The following is a 26539-nucleotide window of genomic DNA, read 5'->3' as shown; positions in this document are numbered from 1 at the left end:
CTATCTTGAATTTTCGAATCTGCCTTTTTCTGATATCCTTTTGCAAATTACCTACAACAAAAACAAAACACTAAACAAACATTCAAAATGTTAAGTGTTAGTTTAAGCTCTTTCATCTCTCCTTTTTTTTTTTTTTTTTTTTTTTTTGAGTAAAAGCAAAAATACTCGGGTTGCCTCCCGAGAGCGCTTCTTTAACGTCACTAGCTTGACGCAAATTCGAAAAATATCCTCAAGGTGGGATAAAGTTCGAAACCAAATTGTCACCATTGTTTTCATTGTTACAACTTGCCATCTTGGGCAAAACCAAATTGTTTTCTTGACTAACACCTACAACAAATTCATTTTCATCAATTTTCTTTGAATCCTTCTTCTTCCTTTTTCTCCTTGATTTTCCCTTCCTCTTCTTCTTGGAAGCTTTTATGTCACCCTCTTCATCCTTGTGAGTGTCGGACTCACCATCTTCAAGCATAGTCTTGAGGCAAGCAAGCATGGCAATCACCTCATCAAACCTATCCAAACCTTGCTTTGACTCATGGACATTGAAAAGAGGATTAGTAGTTGTAGACACCCATTTGTGTCTCTCCAAAACCAAACCCAGTGATGAATACCTTTCACGTCGAACCATAATCGAATGAGGTGAAAGTGTGAAAAGTCTAGTGTTGCGGTTAGTTTTTGTTAAAATCCTTTCTTTCTGTTTTCGAAAACCCACTCTTTTTTATGAAAACGTCAATTCCAGTTTAGTTTGGTCCATGATAAGGGTCCAATAATGGTTTAGTTGGATAGGGCTTGCAAAGAACTTTCCAACGATATATTATAAGCCCAATTCCGATGAATAATGAGGAAGTTATGGCCAAAATACTAAACTGGGCCCAAACCGGATTTTGTCTACGACCCAATGATCATGGGGAGGGTCCAAAGGTTTAATCCTATTCCTAAGGATTGATTAGAATCTTCTATAAGTTTCTAAAATATCTTAATTATCCTTTTTTGAAAAGATAAGATTAAGGAATTTGATTTAAATATAAACTTTCCTTTTTTTTTTTATAAAACTTTCCTTTTTTAAAGTCCTAATTCTATTCGGATTTAAACATATTCAAAGACAGTCAGATATTATTTTCGTGCCTCATATTTTTTATCCAAATTTTATATGTTTGGATATATCTTGAAATTATCTTTCCAGTGATATATTATAATAATAATTCCGAGATATAACGGAAAAGATATGAATAAGATATCAAACACTATCCAAAACTGACACTGTCTCACTATTTCGTTCATATCTTTTATTCTACAACATATTTTAATCTGATTTTGATTGGGTTAGAAAGTAGACTTCAATATCTTTCCAACAACATCTTATTCATCTTATTCTAATTCCTGGATAAAAAGATATGATAAAAACAAATTCAGCAAAAACTGTTGTCTACGAGTCTTATTTCGATTAAATTTAATATTAAGTATGATTAAAAGTACGATGCTTCCTATGTTCTTCCTAATATTTATGATTGTTAGTATCATGTTAGGGTTAAAGATTTTATTTTTATTGCTTAGTGACATGCTAGGGTTTGTTATTAATCTTGTTAGTATCATGCCTAGGATCTTGCTATTTTTATTATGCTTTATTATTAACATGAACATGATTATGATTATAATTGTTATAATGATTATTATTACTATTTTGATGATGATTATTTTATTTATGATTATTGTTTTGATTTTATCTATGATGATTATTATCATGATGTTGATTATTTATTATGTAGCTTTATTATTTATTGCTTGATCACACCTTTTATGCATGTTTAAAAGGGAATTTGTACTTGTAACCACGCTTAATAAGATATTTAATAATCTTGTTAGGGTTAATTGTGATTATAATTCAAGTGATCGCCAATAATAGTTTATTTGTGCATTAATATTCAACCAACATAGATTAAACAGGTTTAGGGTTAATCCTATTGATTGTATGTTAGTCAGAAAACGCACGTGAATACGATCAGAATAAAGTAGAGGCCTATTATTAGGGCAGGTTCAATCTCTTTTAGGTTGGATTTGTACCATCATCCCCGAACCCTTATTTGGTTCATGACCTTATGGAGTTGACGATCTCTTAGATCGTCAAGGGGTGTAACCTTCACCTCGTGAACGGTTTACAAGTTCCTTAAAAACTTGTTGGCGACTCTTTTGCTCTATCTTCTTCCCTTTTGGACGCCACCGTACTTTAGTGTATGATCACAGTGGGGTTCAAGCTAGTGGGATTTTAAAGGCTTGAAATTATTCCCTACAGTTTTTTGCGACTCCACTGGGGAGGATTTCTATTTTAATTCCTGAATTTGTTTCGGCAATGATTTAGAATGAGTGGATGAGACTCGAAAAGTTCTAAGTATTTCATGTGCATAATTTTGATTAATATTGTGGCATATGCATAAAAAGGTTCTCATTAGAAAGACCATCCGTAATGAGTCAAAAACATAGGATTTTTACACGTAGGAAATTTGAGAAATGTCTTTCACAACTAGGACTGAAATAACACCGCGCGAAACAGGATGATTTTATTGAGCACAGAAAGCTGCTGAGGCATGTGGGAAGTAGCGTCAGGGTCCAGAGCTTGGCGCCAAACTTTTAGCCGTAGCGCCAGACGCCAGTATTGGCGCCAGGCGCTACAGTTAAAAGTTGGTGCCAGTCTCTGTTTGCTGGCGCCAATTTCCCCTAATACCGAGCCAGAAATATGCGTTCTAATTTTGACCGGTTTTTCGTATTGTTTGCTCGATCCTACTTCCTGATTGATTTTTTTTTCTTACTTTTCTGAAACCCATATGTGTTCTACATATGGACATAACCCTCTGGGAATTCATGCTCTATCTACCTGATTGAACGCTCATGGCAACAAAGGGTACATCTGAGAGGTTGAATTCACCAAACCATGGAAGTGAGCTTTTTTTTTCAAAAAAACTCGCGGTGTTCTATCCACATGCGTTAACCCTTCACGGTTAGGCTTCTACGCGGTGCATCTGGACAATTAACCATGGACCCTATTTGACTAAACCATATCCCGAACTTTAGAGAACTAGAGCCATGGTTAGGTTGCGAACTCATTGCATCATGTTGTGCCTACTTGACTAATTGTGCATTATTTGTTGTGCATATATATCATATGCTCTTCTTAACCGTTTGTCGATTTGTGTTGAGATTATAATTAATGACTTAAAGAACTTTTCCTAATTAATTAATTAATTAATTAATTCGAGTCAATGAAGTTTTTTCTTCTTTTAATCGGAATTGACCTAGTACGACTTTAGGCATACCCCAGTTGACTAATAATATCGAAAACAGTCCCAGACCGAGACTCCAATATTGGTGCCAAAATCTGAGTTGTAGCGCCACTGTATGGTGCGTAGCGCCAGACATTTACTAAAAAGTCTGGCGCCAACCACCATATTATGACGCCAGTCCTGTCGCTTGGCCGACAGTTCGGATTATTTGTCGAGTCATCACCTAATGTCTAATTAATCAGTTTCCTGTTTAATTCGGTTAATTTTGCTGGCAATAATGCTTAATTGAATTAATATTCGAGTTTGGGCACTAAGTTCCATGGTCTTACAAAAGAGTCCAAACATGTCACTTACACTCAATACACACACCAATACACATGTCTTGACCATGATTAAGGGAGTCTTGTGTGCGCGCGTTATTTTTCGTCCTTTTTTTAGGGGGGGTAAGTCGGATATTAATCCTCCAATAAATAATAATACTTAAATTCCCTAAAAACATGTACATTATTGCTCCTTAAAAATATGCATACTTTTTGCATACCCCTTTTTTTAAAAAAATAAAAACCATAAAGTCAATTTGATCCGAGTCAAGTAATTAAAACGCAAACTGGCTTAATTTACAGCGCGTGGTCAAGAAAGGAAGGACGATTAATCAAAGATAACCTCTTCGTACAAGTCCAACCTTTCGACAAACCTATAGCCTGCAGGAGGAAAGCAAGAGTCATAATGGCAACTCAGGAAGAAGTTAACGATCTCAAGAACCAACTGGCTACTGTAACTGAGACACTGAAGCTTCTCGCACTTAAGATCGAAGATCCCGCGAAGCAACAACAAATGGACCTCATGCAAGAAAGCATAAGCAAGTTGTCCAGCGACTACAAGTTTCAAGAACTCACATCCCAAGGGGTCTCAGTGGATAAGGATCTTCTTCCGCAGAAGTTCAGTGCCAACGACATCCCAAAGTTTAGAGCAATCGACAACCCATACTTCCATCTAAGGGCATTTGAAACAATAATGAGTATCAAGGGTATCGATAAGAAAGTCTTCCCTTCTCTGTTCTCGCTATCTCTCGAGACCGTTTGCCAACAATGGTTCTTTTCTCTCGAAAAAGAAAAGACCTCTACCTGGGAATCCATAGCAAACGCTTTCGTTGATAGGTACAAGTGCAACGTTCAAGTCGAAACTGACCATAGAGAACTTGAAATTCTCAAGAAGAAGGAGAACAAAGGCTTCACATCTTTCTTTAACAAGTGGAGAGAAACCTCAGCTAAAATGATTGAGGTACCAAGTGAAAAAGAGTCCGTGAGACTGTTCATTAAAAACCTCCAAGAAAAATATTCAAAACATCTTAAATATCAAAATAACCTTCATACCTTTAAGGTTGTTTATGATATTGGGATTAATATCGAAGATGACTTGGCTAAATCTAAAGCTTCCAACAATAACTCCAACAGTGACTGGAAAGGAAAGAAGAACGACAATCCTTCTTCTTCCAAAACCGCCCATTCAAATAATGTTAGCGCCTTTAACCTGGGAGAAGTCCTCGCCATGAACAACCAAGGACAAAAGAAACCGTTTAGGAGAAACTTCACTCCTATTGGCATGAGTTATGACACCGCGTTTGATCGACTAAATGCAAAAGGTCTTATAACTCCCATTGGACCATTTGGAGATCCACCAGTCGAGAAGAGGTCGCCTAATTGGAACCCCAATGCAAATTGCAAATATCATCAAGGTAGGGGCCATTCTACTGAAAGTTATTGGAAGCTTAAGGAAGCTATCCAAGACCTAATTGACAGTAACAAGCTGCCATTGCCCCCTGCCAGTAAGAAACCGAGTATTGACAATGCACCTCTAGCTCATACTTTGGTTATCTCTGATGAAGAAAGCGAAGTTGACCCCTCATCTCTCATTAAGCCTGTCAAAGCAACCAATGTCGAAGAAGAAGAAGAAGAGACCTTTTTCGATGTCAAAGATAATCTTCCAGAACCAGCAAATGAGGTAGAGATACGAATACTCACACTGTATCTGAGGGAGACATCGCAACTGTTACATGAAACTCTCAAAATTTTGAAAGAACTTCACAAGGAATATGATGAAGAACCTAAGAGAGAATTCACAACAGTAAAAACGACTTATGAGGCAAAATACTTTCCCTTACAAGTCACCGAAAGACCCAAGAAGAGCAATAAAGTTTATACTCCAATTGGGATCCCGTATACACAAATGTTTGAAATGCTCTCCGAGAATGGCAAGGTCAAACCTCTCGAACTGAGACCATTTGAATCATTAAAAAGGACATATAGATATTACTGTCAATACCATCAGTCAGGAGGACACACCCTAGAAAACTGCTTCAAGTTCAAGGATTTGGTGCAGAAAATGATTGATAGAAAGGAATTAGTCCAAGTTCAGCAAGAAGAGGACATAAATGTTAATGGAGTATGGGACAGTGATGAAGAAGATGTCTATCTAAAAGACATAGTAGGACCTTCACCTTCCGTATAATACACCACAGACGACATTTGGGCTGAAGAAGATTCATCAATAGACGTCCTCACAAGATCCGGGAGAATACAACCTCCCGTTTCAACACAACCTATGCCTACTGTACAACAAGTTCCCATACCTATCATCGAAGACAATGACATCGTTAAACAATTCAAGAAGACAAAAGTTGAGATGAATGTATGGAAGCTTCTGGCAACATCTCGAGAACATAGATTAGCTGTGATGAATGCCTTGGATAAGATCGCGATAGATTCTGACACCACTCCTGAGGGACTAGCTAACTTCCTCACGAGTGACCTCCCTAGTCCAATTAATCTAATCACCTTCTCTGATAAAGATTTGCCCCCGGAAGGTGACAAACACTACAAGGCGTTAAACCTCACGGTAGTCTGCAAAAGGATGAATGTTCCCATGACTCTTGTAGACAATGGATCGGCTATTAATGTCTGTCCACTTAGGACTGCAAGGATGCTTGGCATAAGAGATGAGGATTTAACTCCGTCCACACAAGGAATAAGAGCTTACGATAATACTCGACGTCAAGCTCTTGGCAAAATAACCCTAAATGTGACGGCAGGAGCAATAGAACATGCTACTATTTTTCAAGTGGTAGACATCAAAGCCTCATTCAATCTGTTGTTAGAACGCCCTTGGCTCCATGATCTAAAGGTCGTCCCTTCATCTCTCCACCAACAAGTGAAAGCCATAGTTGGAGGAATCCCCATCACTATTGATGCTTCGCCAATGAGGATCAAATCAATAGAGAATCCAATCATTAACGTAGAGCACGACGAAGATGATGAATACCTATGGGGCTTTAACGAAGAAGTCTCCTTAATCCAAGAGGATGAAAGGACATCTCTTTGCCACGATTCTCATTCCAACATGATTATCAACACTATGCTGAAGAAACAAGGACACTTCCCTGGGATGACCTTAGGAAAGAAGAAGGGGATAGTAAAATCTATAGAGTCACCTGGCTTCCCTAAACTAGATACTTTCGGACTTGGTTTCGAACCGACTCGGAAAGATCTCAAGCGAGCCCAGGACAAATTGAAAGCACGTAGGGACACTCGTATTCAAAAGAAAGCAATTCCAATGGATCAGTACCCTCTTACGCTTAATGGCCAGTTTATAAAAGAAGGAGAGGACTATCCATGCCATGAATTTCCCGAACCATTTGTTGTAAATGGCATACGACAACCAGGATTCGAGATTTTCTTGGATTGCTACTTCACTGATGAAATCCCAGCTCCCGTCCATAAGGAGAAAGCACCCCCATGCTTTGACTTTAACGTCATGGGATTACTGTATGGGCGAGAAAAGGATGAGTCAGTTTATGAGGAAGACAACTCTTCACTCATTCAAACAGTCCTACAAAGCGAAAACTTCGACCCCTCAAAACTGATTACTCCAGCTGAAGGATTATTGCAAGGGTGGCGCAAGACTATCAAGGTGATTACTCTGAGTGGAAGGAAGATATCAATCACGACAGGGAAAGGGCCGATGTTTGAAAAATCGTCGGAGTCAAAGTCAGAGTCTGAGTCGTTCCCTATAGAGTCTTCTAAATCTTTAGCTATAACGCCTCCCCTTCCTATCTCTTCTCCTAGGATAATTAGTGATCAAATCCCTGAGGACATATCGCTCTTTGATGTAATGATCTCATAGTATAATAATATCGCTCATTCTTCTTACTTCTCGTGTTCTTCTCTAACCCAAGATGACGAACATTGCTTAGCTAACGATGAAAAAGATAAAGAAATTATTAAAGCAATGGAAAAACTTGAAAAGAAAACACCAGTAATTGAAGAGACTGAAACAGTTGACATCTCAAATGATTCAACTCATAAAAGAGAAGTTAAAATCGGATTAACATTGAATAAACAAGAAAGAACCGATTTAATTAACTTGCTTAAAGAATTTATCGATGTATTTTCTTGGTCATATGAAGATATGCCAGGCATTAACAGAGAAATAGCTCAACACACTATACCATTAATACCAGGAATGAAACCTGTAAAACAAAAGTTGCATCGAATGAAACCCGACGTAGCACTTAAAATAAAAGAAGAAGTTCAAAAACAAATAACTGCAGGTTTCATCAAGGTATCCAAATACCCCGAATGGGTCGCCAACGTCGTCCCAGTTCCAAAGAAAGACGGAAGGGTAAGGATGTGTGTCGACTATCGAGATCTAAATAAGGCAAGTCCAAAGGACGACTTTCCTTTGCCACACAAATATTCTGGTAGACAACACAGCAAATCACGCGCTTCTCTCATTCATGGACGGATACGCAGGGTACAATCAGATTCTCATGGCGGAAGAAGACATGGAGAAGACAACTTTCATCACACCATGGGCACTTACTGTTACACGGTAATGCCATTTGGGTTGAAAAACGCAGGTGCTACTTACCAACGTGCAGCAACTGCCTTGCTCCATGACATGATGCACAAAGAAGTTGAAGTATATGTCGACGACATGATTGTGAAATCAAAGGACCGTCCAGGCCATCAAGTAGCCTTAAGGAAATTTTTCGAAAGGTTAAGAAAATACAATATGAGGTTGAATCCATCAAAATGTGCTTTTGGAGTCACCTCAGGCAAGCTCTTGGGGTATGTCATAAGCTCTAGAGGAATAGAGATAGATCCAACCAAGATTAAAGCAATCATGTCGATGCCACCGCCCAAGACCGAGAAACAGATTTGAGGATTCATTGGCCGGTTGCAATACATAAGTAGGTTCATATCCAAACTGACAACGATATGTGAACCAATCTTCAAAAAGCTCAAGAAGAACGTACCAGTAATATGGGATGATGAGTGTCAAAAAGCCTTTGACCGGATCAAAGCCTATCTCGCAAATCCTCCCGTATTAGCGCCAGCACTTCCCGGAATACCTCTTATATTATATCTGACGGTTACCAAAGAGACAATGGGAGCCATGCTAGCATAAGAGGTAGAAAACAAAGAGAATGCAATCTATTACTTAAGTAAGAAGATGCTCGAATACGAAATACGTTATACACCACTCGAGAAATTGTGCCTCGCTTTGGTGTGGGCCACAACTAAGTTGAGACATTACATGTTGGTGCATACCGTTTTCGTGGTATCTCGATTAGATCCACTCAAATACTTGTTAGAGAAATCAACGCTCAATGGACGTATTTCAAGATGGATAGTCAACTTAGCCCAGTTCGATGTGCGGTTTATGCCACAAAAAGCCATTAAAGGATCTGTGGTGTCAGATTTTCTAGCAGATTTTCCAATAGAAGACTCGACACCAATACAAGACAATGAATTTCTAGATGAAGATTTGATGGTCACCGAAGATGATACTTGGACCTTGTATTTCGACGGAGCCTCAAACCAAAAGGGATGTGGTGTCGGAGTGCTACTAGTATCACCTAAGGAAGAACATGTCCCATCTCAATAAAGCTTGATTTCGACGTTACCAACAATGCTGCTGAATATGAAGCATGTGTGGTAGGCCTTGAAACAGCTCTGGCATTGGGAGTAAATAAGTTAAGGATATTCGGAGACTCCTCTCTAATCATCAATCAAATATCTAAAAGGTGGAAAGTAAGGAGAGAAAGCCTAGCCCCTTACCAAACTTATCTGGAAACTCTTACCGATCAGTTAGAGAAGGTGGAATACATATATCTACATAGAGAAGAAAACCAATTTGCTGATGCCTTGGCAAGATTAGCCTCAATGGTTAGGATTCCCACGGATATCGAGCAAATGCCTCTAACTATCGAAAAAAGGCACAAACCGGCATATATACAGGCTATAGAAGACGACGACCCAGTCCAAGACGAAGATGAGTAACAAGAATAAGAACCATGGTACACAGACATTCTCAACTACGTCACCAATGGAGAATACCCTCCTCATGCTGAAAAAAGAACAAAACGAGCCTTGAGACTTTTGGCTTCTCAATATGTACTCATAGACAACGAGCTACATAAAAGGGTACATAAAGGTCGCCTCTCCTATGTGTAGGGAAGGTGGATGCACAAAGAATAGTGAGAATGGTCCACGAAGGAATATGTGGAACTCATATAAATGGAAAAATGTTAGTCCAGAAAATAATGCGAGAAGGGTATTATTGGACTACCATGAATAGGGACTGCCATCAATATGTGAAAAGATGCCCTAAGTGTCAAATTTATGCCAATTTACAACACGTTCCTCCATCTTTGCTCTACACCTACACTTCACCATGGCCATTCTCTACATGGGGAATTGACATAATCGGCAAGATCACTCCTCCAAGGACAGGAGGCCACGAATATATTCTAGTAGCAATTGATTACTTTACGAAGTGGGTTGAAGCGCGATCATATGCTAAACACACTTCAAACATGTAGCGCTCTTTATCGAGAGAAATATCATTTGTCGATATGGAGTCCCACATGAAATGATAAGTGACAATGGAACTCACTTTCAAGCCGAATGTGAAGAATTGCTACATAAATATGGTATCCAACATCATCATTCGTCCCCTTATAGACCTCAAGCAAACGAAGCAGTCGAGGCAACTAATAAGAATTTAAAGACTATCATCGAGAAAATGACAGAAAATTACAAGGATTGGCCTGACAAACTTCACTTTGCATTGTGGGGTTATCGCACGTCAATCAGTACGTCAACAGGAAATACACCATTTTCTTTGGTATATGGAATGGATGTCGTACAACCTGTCGAACTAGAAATACCATCTCTACGTATTGCGCTAGAGAGTAGACTCGATGAAGTCGAATGGACTAGGGCACGATATGAAGAATTGATCCTACTCGACGAAAAACGATTAGAAGCTCTACATCACACCCAGTGCTATCAAACTCGTATGGCTAGACATTTTAATAAGAAGGTCAAGACAAGAAATATCAAAGTAGGAGATTTGGTATTAAAAGCGTTAAGGAAAAATGTTTTAGTTCCAAGGGGAAAATGACAGAAAATTATAAGGATTGGCCTGACAAACTTCACTTTCCATTGTGGGGTTATCGCACGTCAATCCGTACGTCAACAGGAAATACACCATTTTCTTTGGTATATGGAATGGATGTCGTACAACCTGTCGAACTAGAAATACCATCTCTACGTATTGCGCTAGAGAGTAGAATCGATGAAGTCGAATGGACTAGGGCACGATATGAAGAATTGATCCTACTCGACGAAAAACGATTAGAAGCTCTACATCACACCCAGTGCTATCAAACTCGTATGGCTAGACATTTTAATAAGAAGGTCAAGACAAGAAATATCAAAGTAGGAGATTTGGTATTAAAAGCGTTAAGGAAAAATGTTTTAGATCCAAGGGGAAAATGACAGAAAATTATAAGGATTGGCCTGACAAACTTCACTTTCCATTGTGGGGTTATCGCACGTCAATCCGTACGTCAACAGGAAATACACCATTTTCTTTGGTATATGGAATGGATGTCGTACAACCTGTCGAACTAGAAATGCCATCTCTACGTATTGCGCTAGAGAGTAGAATCGATGAAGTCGAATGGACTAGGGCACGATATGAAGAATTGATCCTACTCGACAAAAAACGATTAGAAGCTCTACATCACACCCTGTGCTATCAAACTCGTATGGCTAGACATTTTAATAAGAAGGTCAAGACAAGAAATATCAAAGTAGGAGATTTGGTATTAAAAGCGTTAAGGAAAAATGTTTTAGATCCAAGGGGAAAGTTTAGACCTAATTGGTCTGGCCCCTACATTGTCAAAACAATCCTGTCAGGTGGTGCAGCAAAATTAACTGACATGGATGGCAATGAATTCTCAAACATGACCAATCTTGACCAACTTAAAAAATACTACCCATAATTACTTGAGTAGGACACTCAAGAGAGCTACGTTCGGCCTGATTCCTTAGGAAGAGATATGTAGGCAACCCATTACGGGTGCGGCCACTTTATTATTCGACATCTCCGCATTCCAGAATCAACTAGAAGTCAACAAAAGTCGGAAAAGCTACTGGCGTCGCAGAACAGAGCCTGGCGCCAGCAATAGGTCGTTAGCGCCAGACGATGGTATTGGCGCCTGGCGCTAGACCTCATTAGCTGGCGCCAATCTGCAACTTCCGGCGCCAGATCGGAAATAAAATCTGGGCGAATTTCGGTGTTTTCGGAAAATTTTCGACCCCCGTACTCGAAGAATTTCTGGAAAATTAATTTTTTTTTGGTTTTTCATTGCTTTAATAAAATAAATTTAAAGTAACAATTTAATTGAAAGCTGAAATTTCATTAATAAAACAAAATTACATTGTTAATGGAATTTAAATAAGGCTGAAATAAATTAACTTTAAATAGAAAATTAACAATCTAATAAATCTAAAGCTAAGCAATGTCCTAGTCTTTCTTCTCCTTCTTTGCTCTTTTCCAATTCTTTTCTGTTTCCTCCTCTTCATCCATTACTTTAGCTAGTAGGCATCCTTTAGAGGACCTACATTCAATTTTAGAATAGATTGTTTCTCCTTCAGCTAACACCCCATGCTTCTTTTCCACCCAAACCTTTTTATCTGTACCTTTCCTTTTCCCCTTGTCTTTAGTAGTATTCTTCTTCTTAGGCATTGTAGGTGTTTTGAACTCAATTCTTGCACCTAAGCGTTCCTTGGCCGGTGTCACCCTGTCACCTAGACGATTCTTCACATCGGTCCTACCCTGATCAATTGAAGACTTCTTCAACAACCACTTCTTTACATCATTAGGTAAAGAAGGAGGAATCTTTTGGGTAATCACTTCCCATAAAGGTCTAGCGCTCCAGTACGTGTCAAATTTATCTACTTCTTGAGATATGGGATACTCATAGGGAGGACGAAGATCCCCGGAAGGAATATTTTGAAGCAAGCCATATTGTCTCTTTACTCTGCAGGGATAATAATATGTCACACGAGACAAGCTTGGAAGACGGCAGAAAGGTTGCTTGTTAACACCAACCATCCTTTTTATTTTTCACCATGGGATGACCCACTTGATAGCAAAATCACGTGATTCAAAGACTTTCTTCCACCCATGGCGCCTAATTTTAGGGATGCGCTTCTTTCTTCTCACAAAGCAAGTGGGCAAATAATTTTCAATGTCGTCCGGAGGGCTAATTAATCCTAGCCTCTCCATTAACCACATCTGTAAAAAAAATTGCAATGCAAATAAATTAATATTACAATACAAAAATATATTTTTTGATTTCTGTAATTAAAAATATTATTTTTCTACCTGTAATAAAATTGGAGAACCGCGGAGAGGTGCTTTTGGGTCCCTTTTCAATTCATCTAGACTAATCATAGTTTCTCCAACTATTAATGGCATTGGATTTCTCCCTGATTCAATTTGTTCTAGCACAGTGGTTATAATTGATTGACCCTCGTTAATTTTACCACTACTAAGACAATATTGATTAAGCATGCAGAATAAGAACACCCTTCTTCTATATATGTGAAAAGATTCAGAAAGCGGTTTATCAAAATAATAGCGTGCAAATTCTTTCAAGTTCACTACATTTCCATCTACTATTTTTGATAAATCCCTTTCCTTCAAGTTAAAGAAGCGCTCAAAATCCTTATAGTAATATGCATCTACTCTAGGGATTACTATCAGGTCTATTGCAGGGAAGCCTAAAATAACACCAAATTCCTCTGGCAAAGGGCTAATTTCATCATACCCTATTCTAAAACAATGTGTATCAATGTTCCAATATTCCAAAGCGGTATGTACGAAGTCTATGTCTAGATCTACCCCTTTAATGCCATAAATTCCCCCCAAGTGAAATAAATCCAATTTTTTTCTTTCTCTAGCATTAAGAGATCGACACCATTCATGAGAATATTGGGTGAAGGTTTTAGTGGCTAAAGACATGATTATTATTTTTTCTAAAGAGAAGAATAATTTTTTCGCTGGAATTTTGTGAATAATCGACTGAGCAAGGGGGCTATCTATGCACAAATTACGAGGAATTTCAACCTAACTGGAATACGAAGTCAGCGTCAATTGGCGTCATACACCCGAAATTGGCGTCACCCATCAGCTATTGGCGCCACACGCTAGGTGTAGCGCCTGGCGCCAGCTAGCGCCACATTAGCAGAAAATCCGCGCGTGCTCAGTTGCGTTTTGATATTAAACTGGAGTCGATTTAATGATTTTATGGCCCCGTTTTTATTTTTCTAAATATTTTTCTATCTTTTTTTTTATTTATTATTATTAATTAATTAAATATAGCAATTATTTTTAGTTAATTTTTATTTCTTCTTTTGAATTTAATATTAATTTTCAAAAATCAGCTTTTTTCTCCGTTTTGTTTTTCCTTTTTATTTTTCTTTTTTGGGGGAGAGAGTCGGATAATACCCTCCATCAATAATAAAAATGACGGAATTTTTGCGCAAAATTGCTATCACACTTGCACACACTAACATACACTAACACAATAGATAATAATGAATTTACAATAACATAACATAAAGTACAAAGTGTCTAAATAATAAGTCAAAGGCAAAGTTCTATAAAAAGTCAAAATAAAAAACATATACAAAAGCAAACTACGGCGCTGGAAGACGTAGGCCCATCATGCCATAAAACTGCGCCGTCCGAGGAGTCACCTCTCCGCCAGCTCCGGCCTCAGCACCAGCTCCAGTCTCCGTAAGAGGAGGGAAACTTAAAAAAGGACCGCTCCAGCCAAGATCAACCTGAGGCTGAGACCGCAGAGGCTGCTGCGATGACGAGCCAACCTCGTACATCCCACCACCTCTTAAAGCCGAGGTAGCCTCTCCTACCGGTGCAGCAGGAGCACCCTTAGAAGAAGACCCTGAGCCCTCAGCAGCATCGGCTCGAGCAGCCTCAGAACGACCACCTCTACCTCCGGACGAAGTGCGACGACGTCTTGAGCTAGACCTCGCCGGATCTCTCCGCCCCTCAGGCCTCGTACGGGTGTGAGAAGCAATCGGCTGACCCTGCAAAAAGAATTAAATCAGAAACAAGATAAAACTGAAGCATAGTGCAGAAATAATAAGTAAAGAAAAGTTACCTCTCGGACAGTGTCGTCTCGACGACAGGTAGCCGCATTCCTCATCCGAACGAGTTGGCTCCGGAAGGCATCTATGCATCGTGCCATAGCCGAAACCATCTCGCGTGAGAACTGTCAAGGAAAGTTAAGTCAGTAAAAATGCATGAGAACTGAATACAAGATTCTGAATTAGAACTAGACTTACCCTAGTCTGGTGACGAGGAATCGACCGCTCCACGAAGCGCTCGCCCTCAGGAGCCGGAGAAATCATCTCCTCGATCGGCCCGTACATCCCCTGGTAGTGGATGGACATACGGGGTGGCACAAACTCAGTGGGACCATCCTGATAAAACAGAAAGAAATCAGTAAGATATTACTTGGGGGCTACTCAGTAAAAAAAACACAAAAAGTTAAGGATCTTACCCCCACATCCTCGGCCGGTACAGGGGCGGGAGCCAACAAAGGAAGTAGCTCCTCAGCATAACTCCTCCCAAGGATCACATGGGACCGCCAGAGGGAACCAGACTCCTCAGCCATGCTCGACAACTCTCTCTCGTCGAACATGTGACGTGGTGGAGGAGTAGGAACGACAAAAATATCGGAAGAGTGCTGTCTAGCAACTCTCTCTCCTAAGTACACAACCGCTCCGTAGGTCCCCAGAAAGTAGCGGCGCTCAGCAGAGTACTGTGCGGCTAATCCAGGGACTGTCCATCCACCCCATGGTCGGTATACTACCTTAGGTCCCTATAAAAAATACCAATCGGGTAAGAACATGTCCAAAACATCGCAGAAGAGCAAGGCAAACAGTAAAAGTCGTACCGAGATGATCCGACTCCGGACGCATGCAGTAGACAGGTCCACATGGTGGCCGCCCTAGAGGCGCTCACCGGATATCCCTTCGGCGATGGTCTCGCCGGCGCAATGGAAGGAAAATACTCGTAGAACCAGATCTACAAAAAAGCTAAAGCATGAGTAAATGCTGACTAACATATAGGGCTAAACTTTATAGGGAATAATGTTTACCTCTACGACTTTCCAGAAAGCAGACAAAGCAATGTTCGTCCTAAAGGACCGGTGGCGACACGAGTCCCTCAGCGCGAACGAAGTCATTGTAGGCCAAGCTGGCCCAATCATAAGTCTCGATCCGCCGGAGATCGCGAACAGCAGGGAGGTAGTAAAGCAACGCCCTACTACCCTTGTTAGGGGAGAATTTCCCTAACAACAACATCAGTATAAAGATGTGCACCCGCTGCTCTCAGGTGGTCGCATCGTCATCAAGAGCCGCTGCCAGCGTCGAGCGGCGAATCCCCCTAGCACTGAACTGAGTCGTCTCGACCTCAGCTCGGGCCCGAACAACAATCGGCCCCAACAACTCCTCGACCTCTGGAGAAAAGACGTCGATACCGCCGTCGAACGGCAGCGGCACAGAAGTGAACTTCAGTCCTGTGATGAGACTGAAGTCTGTAGGAGTGACCATCATCTCACCCTAGGGGAAATGAAAAGTGTTGGTGGTGTCCCAGAAGAACTCCACCAGAGCGCGTACTACATGGTGACCCCCGTTGGAGGCAACCATAGCCTCGGAGGTCTCGAACAGGGCAACCAGTCCGCAAGACTCCCATAGGAGTCTCGTCTCTCGATCTCTGGCAATGTGCATCCTATACAAATTGCCTAGACCATCACAGCCAGAGTCGTGATGTCGTGTCCTCCCAGGCTCGGTTCCCCGTCTCACCCTCTCGGAAATGTGGTGGACAGGGGCAAAGAACAAGGTCTGCTCATCCCACTCTGGGAACCGACCAAGCGAAGTGGACGGTGTAGTGTCGTCCTCCACGGGCTCATGCTCCCGTCTAGTGTTTCGGGACCGTGAACCTGAGCCTCTTTGTCTAGCCATGCTACATTGTGCAGAATCATCATAAATTAAGGTTCTATAGTATCTAAAGGTTCGCCTAGCCGCATGATAATATGTTCGCAAAAAACAGAGTACGTAGTACTAAAACAGAGCACAAATTCAAATTGAGCATGACAACATTTTTTCAAGCAATCAAACAATTTCTTGCAACACTATAGTGATTATTGTGACAAATTGAACAAGAATTGCTAGCAAAAACATCAAGAACGGGTCATGTTGTTCTTCACGACCTTAAGAGGTCCAATTGCTCGTTTCTTCACCAAATTGAGTCAAACAAGTCTCAAATTACTCCCAAGGCAATATACAAACATAAACAAGCAATTTCATGGCATAAAACTTGATAAACAAAGCAAATTGAGCATTGTAAGTTTCGAATTTTCATGAAATTCGTGAATGAACATGCCAAAAATTCATAAAAAACCGGTGTGAGTTGGAGGAAAACTTACATAGATCGGGAATATGGATAAGAAGAGCTTTGATTTGCAACAAATTTGAGCGAATTCGGTTGAGAAATGAGTGAGCAACGATCAATTGAAGTTTTCGGACTTCTCTCGGGCTGTTTCGCGACGAACAGAGCAAGAAATAAAACGGAAAACTGAATTTAAAGAAAAATCCGTGTTGGCGCCAATCCCTAGTCATTGGCGTCACATTCTGTGCTTGGCGCCAGACGCCAATGCCAGCGCATGGCGCTAATGCCATAAGGCTGGCGCTGAATGTTTTTCAGCGACGCCAAAGCAGCCAGCCACCTGTTTAGGTTGTGCTAGCCTTCTGCAATATATTTTGGGTTCCTTGGTACGCCAGTTAGTCCCTCTAAGAAATTTGACATGATTAGGTAATCGGCTTGATTACGTAAAGTGATCGACCTGATAAAAAGATCGTCTCACTTAGCTTAAAGCGCCTAAGCATTGGCTCATTAGCAAAAGGCACCGACATATAGGTTCAAGAGCAAAGGGCACCGACGTACAGGTTCAAAGCAAAAGAGTGCCGACGTACAGGCATAACACGAGCAAAGTTCAGGCGAACTTTTAAGGATCGACAGGCGTGGATCTTCGGTATTTTCCTTTGGGAAATTATCGCATCAAATGAGGATGACTTCAAGAGAAGATGTCTTCGGCATCATTCCCTGGCTTGCGGAAAGTTTTCATGAACAGCTGAAGGTAATTTCGGGCGAAGTTGTCTTCGATCATAATTCCTGAGGCATGGAAGATGATCATAACGCGGATGAGAATTATTTCAAGTGAAATAATTTTCGATGATGTTCCCTTGGACGTGGAATATTATCATTGCGGAGGAGGATAGTTTCAGGCGAAGCAATCTTCTAATTTGGAAGCAGTTACGGGCATAGCGGTTTTCAAGCGGGTTGATAATCTCTAGCTTGCAGGAGGTCATCAAAACAGTAAAGCGGCAGCAAATTGGTTACTTTCAGAGACGTGTGCTCGACGGTGCAAGATACGCATTTCTTAACTCTTTTATCTGTTTAACTAATGCTAGTTTTGCAGGTATCGGCGTTATAATATTGATTTAGGATCGCAGAACGTTCTGAATCATTCTCCGTCCCTATCGATACTTTGACTTTTGTTTTCGAAACTTGCGTTTCTCCAAACTCAGTCAAAGTGGGGGCTTCTGTAGACACCCATTTGTGTCTCCCCAAAACCAAACCCAGTGATGAATACCTTTCACGTTGAACCATAATCGAATGAGGTGAAAGTGTGAAAAGTCTAGTGTTGCGGTTAGTTTTTGTTAAAATTCTTTCTTTCTGTTTTCGAAAACCCACTCTATTTTATGAAAACGTCAATTCCAGTTTAGTTTGGTCCATGATAAGGGTCCAATAATGGTGTAGTTGGATGGGGCTTGCAAAGACCTTTCCAACGATATATTATAAGCCCAATTCTGATGAATAATGAGGAAGTTATGGCCAAAATACTAAACTAGGCCCAAACCGGATTTTGTCTACGACCCAATGATCATGGGGAGGGTCCAAAGGTTTAATCCTATTCCTAAACTAATTAGGATTGATTAGAATCTTCTATAAGTTTCTAAAATATCTTAATTATCCTTTTTTGAAAAAATAAGATTAAGGAATTTGATTTAAATATAAACTTTCCTTTTTTTATAAAACTTTCCTTTTTTAAAGTCCTAATTCTATTCGGATTTATACATGTTCAAAGACAGTCAGATATTATTTTCGTGACTCATATTTTTTATCCAAATTTTATATGGTTGGATATATCTTGAAATTATCTTTCCAATGATATATTATAATAATAATTCCGAGCTATAACGGAAAAGATATGAATAAGATATCAAACTCTATCCAAAACTGACACTGTGTCACTATTTCGTTCATATCTTTTATTGTACAACATATTTTAATCTTATTTTAATTGGGTTAGAAATTATACTTCAATATCTTTCCAACGACATCTTATTCATCTTATTCCGATTCCTGGATCAAAAGATATGATAAAAACAAAATCCGCAAAAACTGCTGTCTACGAGTCTTATTTCGATTCGAATTTGGATTCTTTTCTTAAATCTTCGGCCCTCTTTTTTCCTATAAATAGAGGTCATATCTCCCCTTTTTCAATCACCAACTCTCATCAAGATTTTCTTGATTATTCTCTCTCTCTCTCGTTTTCTAAACTAGCCTTTTCTCAAATAAATAATTCCGCATTCACAAGATCTAGAAACAGCTAGCTATATTCGAAGTTGCTTTCGCCCTAGACGTGAAAGGTTTTAATTTCTGAGGGTTTGGTCCCAAATCTCTATTTCAATTATTTAATTTAATTGTTTGATTATTATTTTCCTTGAAGTTACTAACGTGTGTATTTTGTTATTAGAAAGAGGTACGAGGCATCCAAGTAAGTACTTTAATGGTTTAATTGATATTATGATGTAGAAATCATGCTTAGATTGTTATTTTAATTCCTAGTATCATGTTTAGGGTAAATTTAATATTAAGTATGATTAAAAGTACGATGCTTCCTATGTTCTTCCTAATATTTATTATTGTTAGTATCATGTTAGGGTTAAAGATTTGATTTTTATTGCTTAGTGACATGCTAGGGTTTGTTATTAATCTTGTTAGTATCATGTCTAGGATCTTGCTATTTTTATTATGCTTTAATATTAACATGAACATGATTATGATTATAATTGTTATAATGATTATTATTACTATTTTGATGATGATTATTTTATTTATGATTATTATTGTTTTGATTTTATCTATGATGATTATTATCATGATGTTGATTATTTATTATGTTGCTTTATTATTTATTTCTTGATCACACCTTTTATGCATGTTTAAAAGGGAATTTGTACTTGTAACCACGCTTAATAAGATATTTAATAATCTTGTTAGGGTTAATTGTGATTATAATTCAAGTGATCGCCAATAATAGTTTATTTGTGCATTAATATTCAACCAACATAGATTAAACAGGTTTAGGGTTAATCCTATTGATTGTATGTTAGTCAGAAAGCGCACATGAATACGATCAGAATAAAGTGGATGCCTATTATTAGGGCAGGTTCAATCTCTTTTAGGTTGGATTTGTACCATCATCCCCGAACCCTTATTTGGTTCATGACCTTATGGAGTTGACGATCTCTTGGATCGTTAAGGGGTGTAACCTTCACCTCGTGAACGGTTTACAAGTTCCTTAAAAACTTGTTGGCGACTCTTTTGCTCTATCTTCTTCCCTTTTGGACGCCACCGTACTTTAGTGTATGATCACAGTGGGGTTCAAGCTAGTGGGATTTTAAAGGCTTGAAATTATTCCCTACAGTAGCACAAAGCATTCTCAACATATGCAAATCATTACCACCAATAGCATCTAAGGTCATGTAATCTTTTATGGAGGAAGGACATCCTCTCTTGGGGTCAATAATAAGACAAAATTCATCATCACCCACTTTTAATGTGAGTTTTCCTTCCCTTACATCAATTATTGCACCACCTGTTGCTAAGAAAGGTCGACCTAGGATAATAGGGGTGAGGGCATCTTCCATCATTCCTAGCACAATAAAATCAACCGGAATGGTGAAATTACCAACCTTGAGAGGGACATCCTCTACCTTACCCTTAGGGAATTTGGTGGATCCATCGGCAAGTTGAAGAGTGATATTAGTGGGTACCAAACCACCAATACCAAGCTTCTCATAAACCGAGAAAGGCATCAAACTCACACTAGCTCCTAAATCACATAGGGCATTTTCAAAGGAAGTGTTCTTAATAGAGCAAGGAATGGAGAAGCTTCCGGGATCTTTTAGTTTAGTGGGAGAGTGGTTTTTGATAATTGCACTACAATTTTCGGTTAAGCTCACCGTGGTGGACTCACTCGTGCCAACTATCTCATCCTCTCTTAACTTAGACACCTCAAATTGTTTTTCTTCTCCAACCTCCTCATTGTCACTCTCTTTTTGCAAGCTCATGGGTGGAGTTTCATCTATGCTAGTCCCACATCTAGTCATGATTGCCTTACAATGTTCTTCTTGACTAGGTGAAGAGGTGCTAGAATTGTTGCTTTTAAGTGCATTAATTAGTTGAGTTAATTGAGTTTCTAGCATCTTATTGTGGACTTGCACTTGCTTGATAGTCTCCTCTAAGTCATTGGTTTTCTTAGTTTGAGCATTAACAAATTTTTCCATTGTTATTTCTAGGCTTGACTTAGGAGGGGGAGCTTGAATTTGAAGAGGAGGTTGAGGGATAGGATCAAGGGTAGGTTTATTTCCTCCATTAAAACCGGGTGGTTTGTTGTTGGACGAATATTGACCTCTTTGGTGATACCTATTGTCATTTTGTTGATTTACTTGGTTGTTTGACACATAGTTACCACTACCTTGGTTCCTATAATTTCCTTGATTATTGTTTTGAACATTCCTTTGGCCACTATATTGACCTTGACCATTTCCTTGGGTTTGGCCCCCTTTCCAACCAAAGTTTGGGTGATGTTTCCATCCCTCATTATAGGTGTTGGAATAAGGGTCATACCTAGGATTGGTTTGACCATTGTTAATTGCATTTACTTGTTCCATGGAAGGGGAAGGGAAACATGAATCATTTGACAAATAGTATTCCGAAGTCACATGATCATCACTTCCACAAGTATCACAAGACATCATTTGTATTGACATGTTTTCATTTAATGAACTAGATGCATGTGAATTTTGACGTGGGGAAGGGGATAGAGAAGAGGATTGCAATTGATCAAACTTAGAAGATAAAGCATCTAATTTTGAGTTAATCATGTTTATAGCATTTACCTCGTACTTTCCTCCTTTCTTGGAAGTGCTCCTCTCATCGGGGATCCAATCGGTGTAGTTTTGAACTACATCCTCAATGATCTTTAGTGCCTCCATGGGTGGCTTGTTCATGATAGGTCCTCCCGATGCTCCATCCAAGAGTATGCGGTCCGATCTCAAGAGTTCTCTATAAAACCCATGGAGCAAGAGCCAATCTTCCATGCCATGGTGGGGGCATTTTTGTTGGTAGCTCTTGAATCTCTCCCAAGCATCATAAAGAGACTCATCGGGCTCTTGTTGAAAGTTCGAAATCTTGGACCTCAACTCCACCGTTTTCCCAAGAGGAATGAACCTCCCGAGGAATGCCGAAGTCACCTCATTCCATGTGTTCAATGAGTTCGGAGGCAACCTATCAAGCCAATCACTTGCCTTGCCCGTTAAAGAGAATTTGAACATACTTAAGAGAATGTACTCCGGAGACACCCCATTTGCCTTCACGGTGCTACAATACCGTGTGAATTGCTTGAGATGTGCAATGGGATCTTCATGCTTTGCCCCGGAGAATTGATGACCCTCAATCAAGGTGATAAGGGCGGGCCTTATCTCAAAATTGTTTGCTTCAATAGCGGGAGTAGCAATCCCACTTGCTTCTTGATATGGAGGAGGAACACCAAACTCTCTCAAAGTCTTGTTCGGAGCGACCATTTAAAAGTCTTGAAAAGGTGAAGAAGTTGGAGAATTTATCCTTGGTGACTCTAATGGAATGGTGTCTCCACTAGACTCACTAGAACTAGAGTGATCGGATTCCACTACCACTCGTGGCTCACTTAATGTAGCACCACTAGCTATATTATCGCCCTCTTTTCTCTTCGATTTGCCCTTACCACTTTTTCAAGCTCCAGATTCAACGGCACAAGAGGAAGTGTCCTATTGCTGCGTTTGGGCATAAACAAAGAAGACTAGGTGGGAGATTAGTAGGTTAGTCAAAGAAAATAAAGAAAAATAAAGCTATACAAATGAACTAGTCTCACATATCTCATAAGTAACTCAATGCTTAACGCCATTCCCCGGCAACGGCGCCATTTTGGTAGAAGGAATAATCGGTCGTTGGACAATCACCCTCAAGCCAAACAATATTTCTACCTAGAACAACCTAAGAAAAGTCTAGGGTAAGTAGAGGATCGTATCCACAGGGAATGGGTAAGTACACTGAGAGTATGAAACGGTTGCAATCTAATTCGGTCACAAATTGGGGGTTTTGATTAGGTAACTACTATGGAGACGAACACTAGGGGGAAATAGGGATCGACTCCAACCAAACCAACGGATCAAAACAATAGGCAAGCATGAACTAACACAAATTGGGTGATAGAGAGGGCACTCAACATTGCCTTCTTTCGAAGCCACAACACTAAGCATTCCTAAACCAAACTCAACTAATAAGATAGGTCAACCAAGTCTTAACGATGAGAAGTAGACTACTAACTCGGGTTTGTCTTTCGATCGGTCCAAGAAAGCATTAAGGCACAAGCAATTGAGATTTCTCACCTAATTGTTGCAACTAACACTACTACATCATTCAAACAAGGGACCGTAATCAAGAGGAATTTAGCATAATCATATGAGAAAAGGCTCACAACTAGACTCCATCTCTCAACGTAAGCATAGAAGTGAATACATGAGCAATAAGTGGCCATCCAATTACACATGCAATTAACCAATTCTTTAACAATCAATCATCAACCCAAAATGAACATGCAAGCACATACATCAATCAACCCATGGCTTGGTTGGGTCTTCACCAAACCCCTAGCTAATTAACTACTCACTAAACATGGTGAAGGACATCAAAATAACAAGTTCCAATTCAAACATTAAATTAACAAGTTGAGAGGAGTAGTAAGAATAAGGTAGATTGGACATGCAACAACAATTAAGCAAGATTAAGAGAGGAATTAACAATTCAAAGTTAATAAAAACTGAAATTAAAGAGTAAGAGATAGAGGAAAGAGATTACTTAAAATGCTTCAAAGTTGAGAAATTGTTGAATTCAAGAGAACAATCTTCAATTAATCTACTACAATGATTGAGTTTGAGAAGATCTAAGCTAATTAATGAGGGTTGAGAAAAACTAAGGGCCTAAGAAAACTAAAAGGGAAAGAAGATCCCCCCATCTGAAGTCAAACGTCCTATTTATATGCCCAAAAATTACATCGTAAAATCCGTCAAAATCGGGCTTCAGAACAGGAGGAGCGCCCGCTCCAGTAAGTAGGAGCGCCCGCTCCTCTGTGTGGAGCGCCCGCTCCTGGGCTCTCTGCATGCTCTCTCCTCTTGCAGCAGTTTGGGGCAGAATGTAGGAAAACAGGGAGGAGCGCTCGCTCCTTGAAGGTTGCACGCCCGCTCCTATATGTGCAGGGGGAGGCAGAATGTGGCAGTTAAGGTAGGAGCGCCCGCTCCTTCTTAGGTGCAAGCCCGCTCCTGCTTTCCTTTGCTTCCAAAGAGTATTTCTTCATGCTTATGCTATTTAGCCCATTTTTCATTGTACCTAAAAGCACGAGCACACACATAAAAAGAAACGGGGAAGCCAAAAGATGCAAATTAGCACAAGAGGAGTTAGAAAAAGGGATTAAAGTAGGGGAAAGAGTACAAAATTGTGTTTAGAAAGCCATGATAAGTGGACAAATAAAACACTTATCATAAATCCAAAAGAGTTCCTAAACAAATATTATTCTTTTTCGAGTAGTACACGATGATTAATATCTCAATCTCCAAAACAATATTTTTCCCAAATTCAAGAAATCAACAGTATAGAAATTTAATATATTTTGCTTCTAAATTGTTGGTAAATACCTGTTGATTCCAATAGCAAAATAGAGAAGATGAAAGGGAAAATACTTGATTGAAGATCTCAAACTCACAGTCGCGCCGTGGAACAAAATCCACTGCCTTAGAAGCGAAATACGCCACCACTGGTACAGGTTTCCTAATGACGCACGCCCCCCAAGTTTAACGCAACTCTCTCCGTAATCCGTGCACCCGAACTCGAAGAGTGGAATTGCTCAAGAACTGTTCAGATCTCAAAAGGTAGGTTTGTGTTTTCGGCTAGAAAGTGAATAAATCTCATGAAAAGGTAAGACTCGTATTTATATGAGTCTTGGAAAAAGGAAACACGTAAACAAACCGACATAGGAAAAAGGCGGGCCCGATCGGGCGAGCTGTCGCCCGATCGGGCGCGAGATCAAGTTTTTCCAGACGTAGTGTCGCGCCCGGTCGGGCGGACACCGCCCGATTGAGCGATATGAAATCCCCATTCCGGGCGAGCCATCGGGCAAAACCGCCCGATCGGGCTCGTCAAAACTTGAGTCCGCCGCCCGGTCGAGCGAAGCCCGCCCGATTGGGCGCGAGAGATCTCTATTTTTCCTTGACCACCTCCGCCCGATCGGGCGCAAGTCATCCGTTTGCATTACTATTTCCAACATTTATATATTGAAAAAACTAATAGTGTTATAACAATATAAAATAAAAGGCAAAATCCGACAATACTATATCTGTTTCATATTATATGCAACAATTGAATTTTTTATACCAATTAGTTGCTAGTAAAAGAGACCATGTTTATAAAAAAAAATTAAGATTTCCTCACTTCAAACAAAATATTGTTTTATCAATAATTTTCTACAAAATATCTAAAATTTATCTAATTACAAACCTCATCTAACTGGAAAGATATATAGAATTAAATAAAAGATTAGGGATAGAAGTGTATCTTGTAAATTACTAATCCTATCTAAATGTTCATCGATCTACAATTCTACACCATTACTATTACTTCTCTATGATCTACCCTAAAAACAAAAATAAGAATTGTTAAATTATACAATCATAACAACATACTCACATGAGTATGCATGTTGTATAATATGTGATTTCAAGACAAGTTTACTGGATTTTAAAGGTGTATGATCTAATAGCAAATTCAAAGTGATAAATAGAAATAAATCTTGTACTTTATATCTATTTATATTACCAAAGATTAATGCTAAGTAACAAGGAAAATTAATTAATAACTTAGCTAGTTGATGGAAAAATAATAATATACTTGTATAGCAGCAATTTCTATAGAATTTCAAAAAATTGCAATCAAGTACTTCCTCCGTCCCTAAATAACATTCCTCTTTCTCTTTATTATATGAGGAATGAATGCTAGAAAGAGGAATGTAATTTAGGAACGGAGGGAGTAATTAAATATTTGCAGCAATATTATTATAGTAACCAAATAATAGAGTGAAATTAATTATAGAAATTCAACAAATACATAAAACGTATTTGAAGTGATGGATCAATTAATCAAAGAACCATAACAATAGGGTGTATTATATATTTATATGGAATAGCAAAAATTAATATCAAAGCTACATCATTAGATGGAAAAATTAGCAATTACCGAATTACGAGTTGTCACGAAAAGATTTTTCCGTAGTTTCATTAGAGTGTAGAGAAGCGTATATATACAACCTAAGATTAGGGCTCATGAGATAGGCCCGATAACTATACAATATACACAATAATAATAGGCCTTAACACCCCCCC

General features: G+C 39.4%; 1 protein-coding gene across 1 annotated transcript; it reads right to left on the bottom strand.

The window, feature by feature from the left end:
- On the bottom strand, positions 1–22654 carry LOC110723508. Its single transcript, XM_021902862.1, has 3 exons — positions 20492–22654; positions 290–523; positions 1–51 (listed from the first exon to the last, which is right to left on the bottom strand). The coding sequence occupies exons 1-3, from the start codon at positions 22652–22654 to the stop codon at positions 1–3; spliced, it is 2448 nt and encodes an 815-aa protein (XP_021758554.1).
- Between the last annotated feature and the right edge of the window lie 3885 nt (positions 22655–26539).

The sequence above is a fragment of the Chenopodium quinoa genome, unplaced genomic scaffold (genome assembly GCF_001683475.1).
Source record: "Chenopodium quinoa cultivar QQ74 unplaced genomic scaffold, ASM168347v1, whole genome shotgun sequence".
NCBI lineage: Eukaryota > Viridiplantae > Streptophyta > Magnoliopsida > Caryophyllales > Amaranthaceae > Chenopodium > Chenopodium quinoa.
The sequence above is the reverse complement of the archived record's forward strand: the minus strand, read 5'-3'. Positions and strand labels throughout refer to the sequence as shown.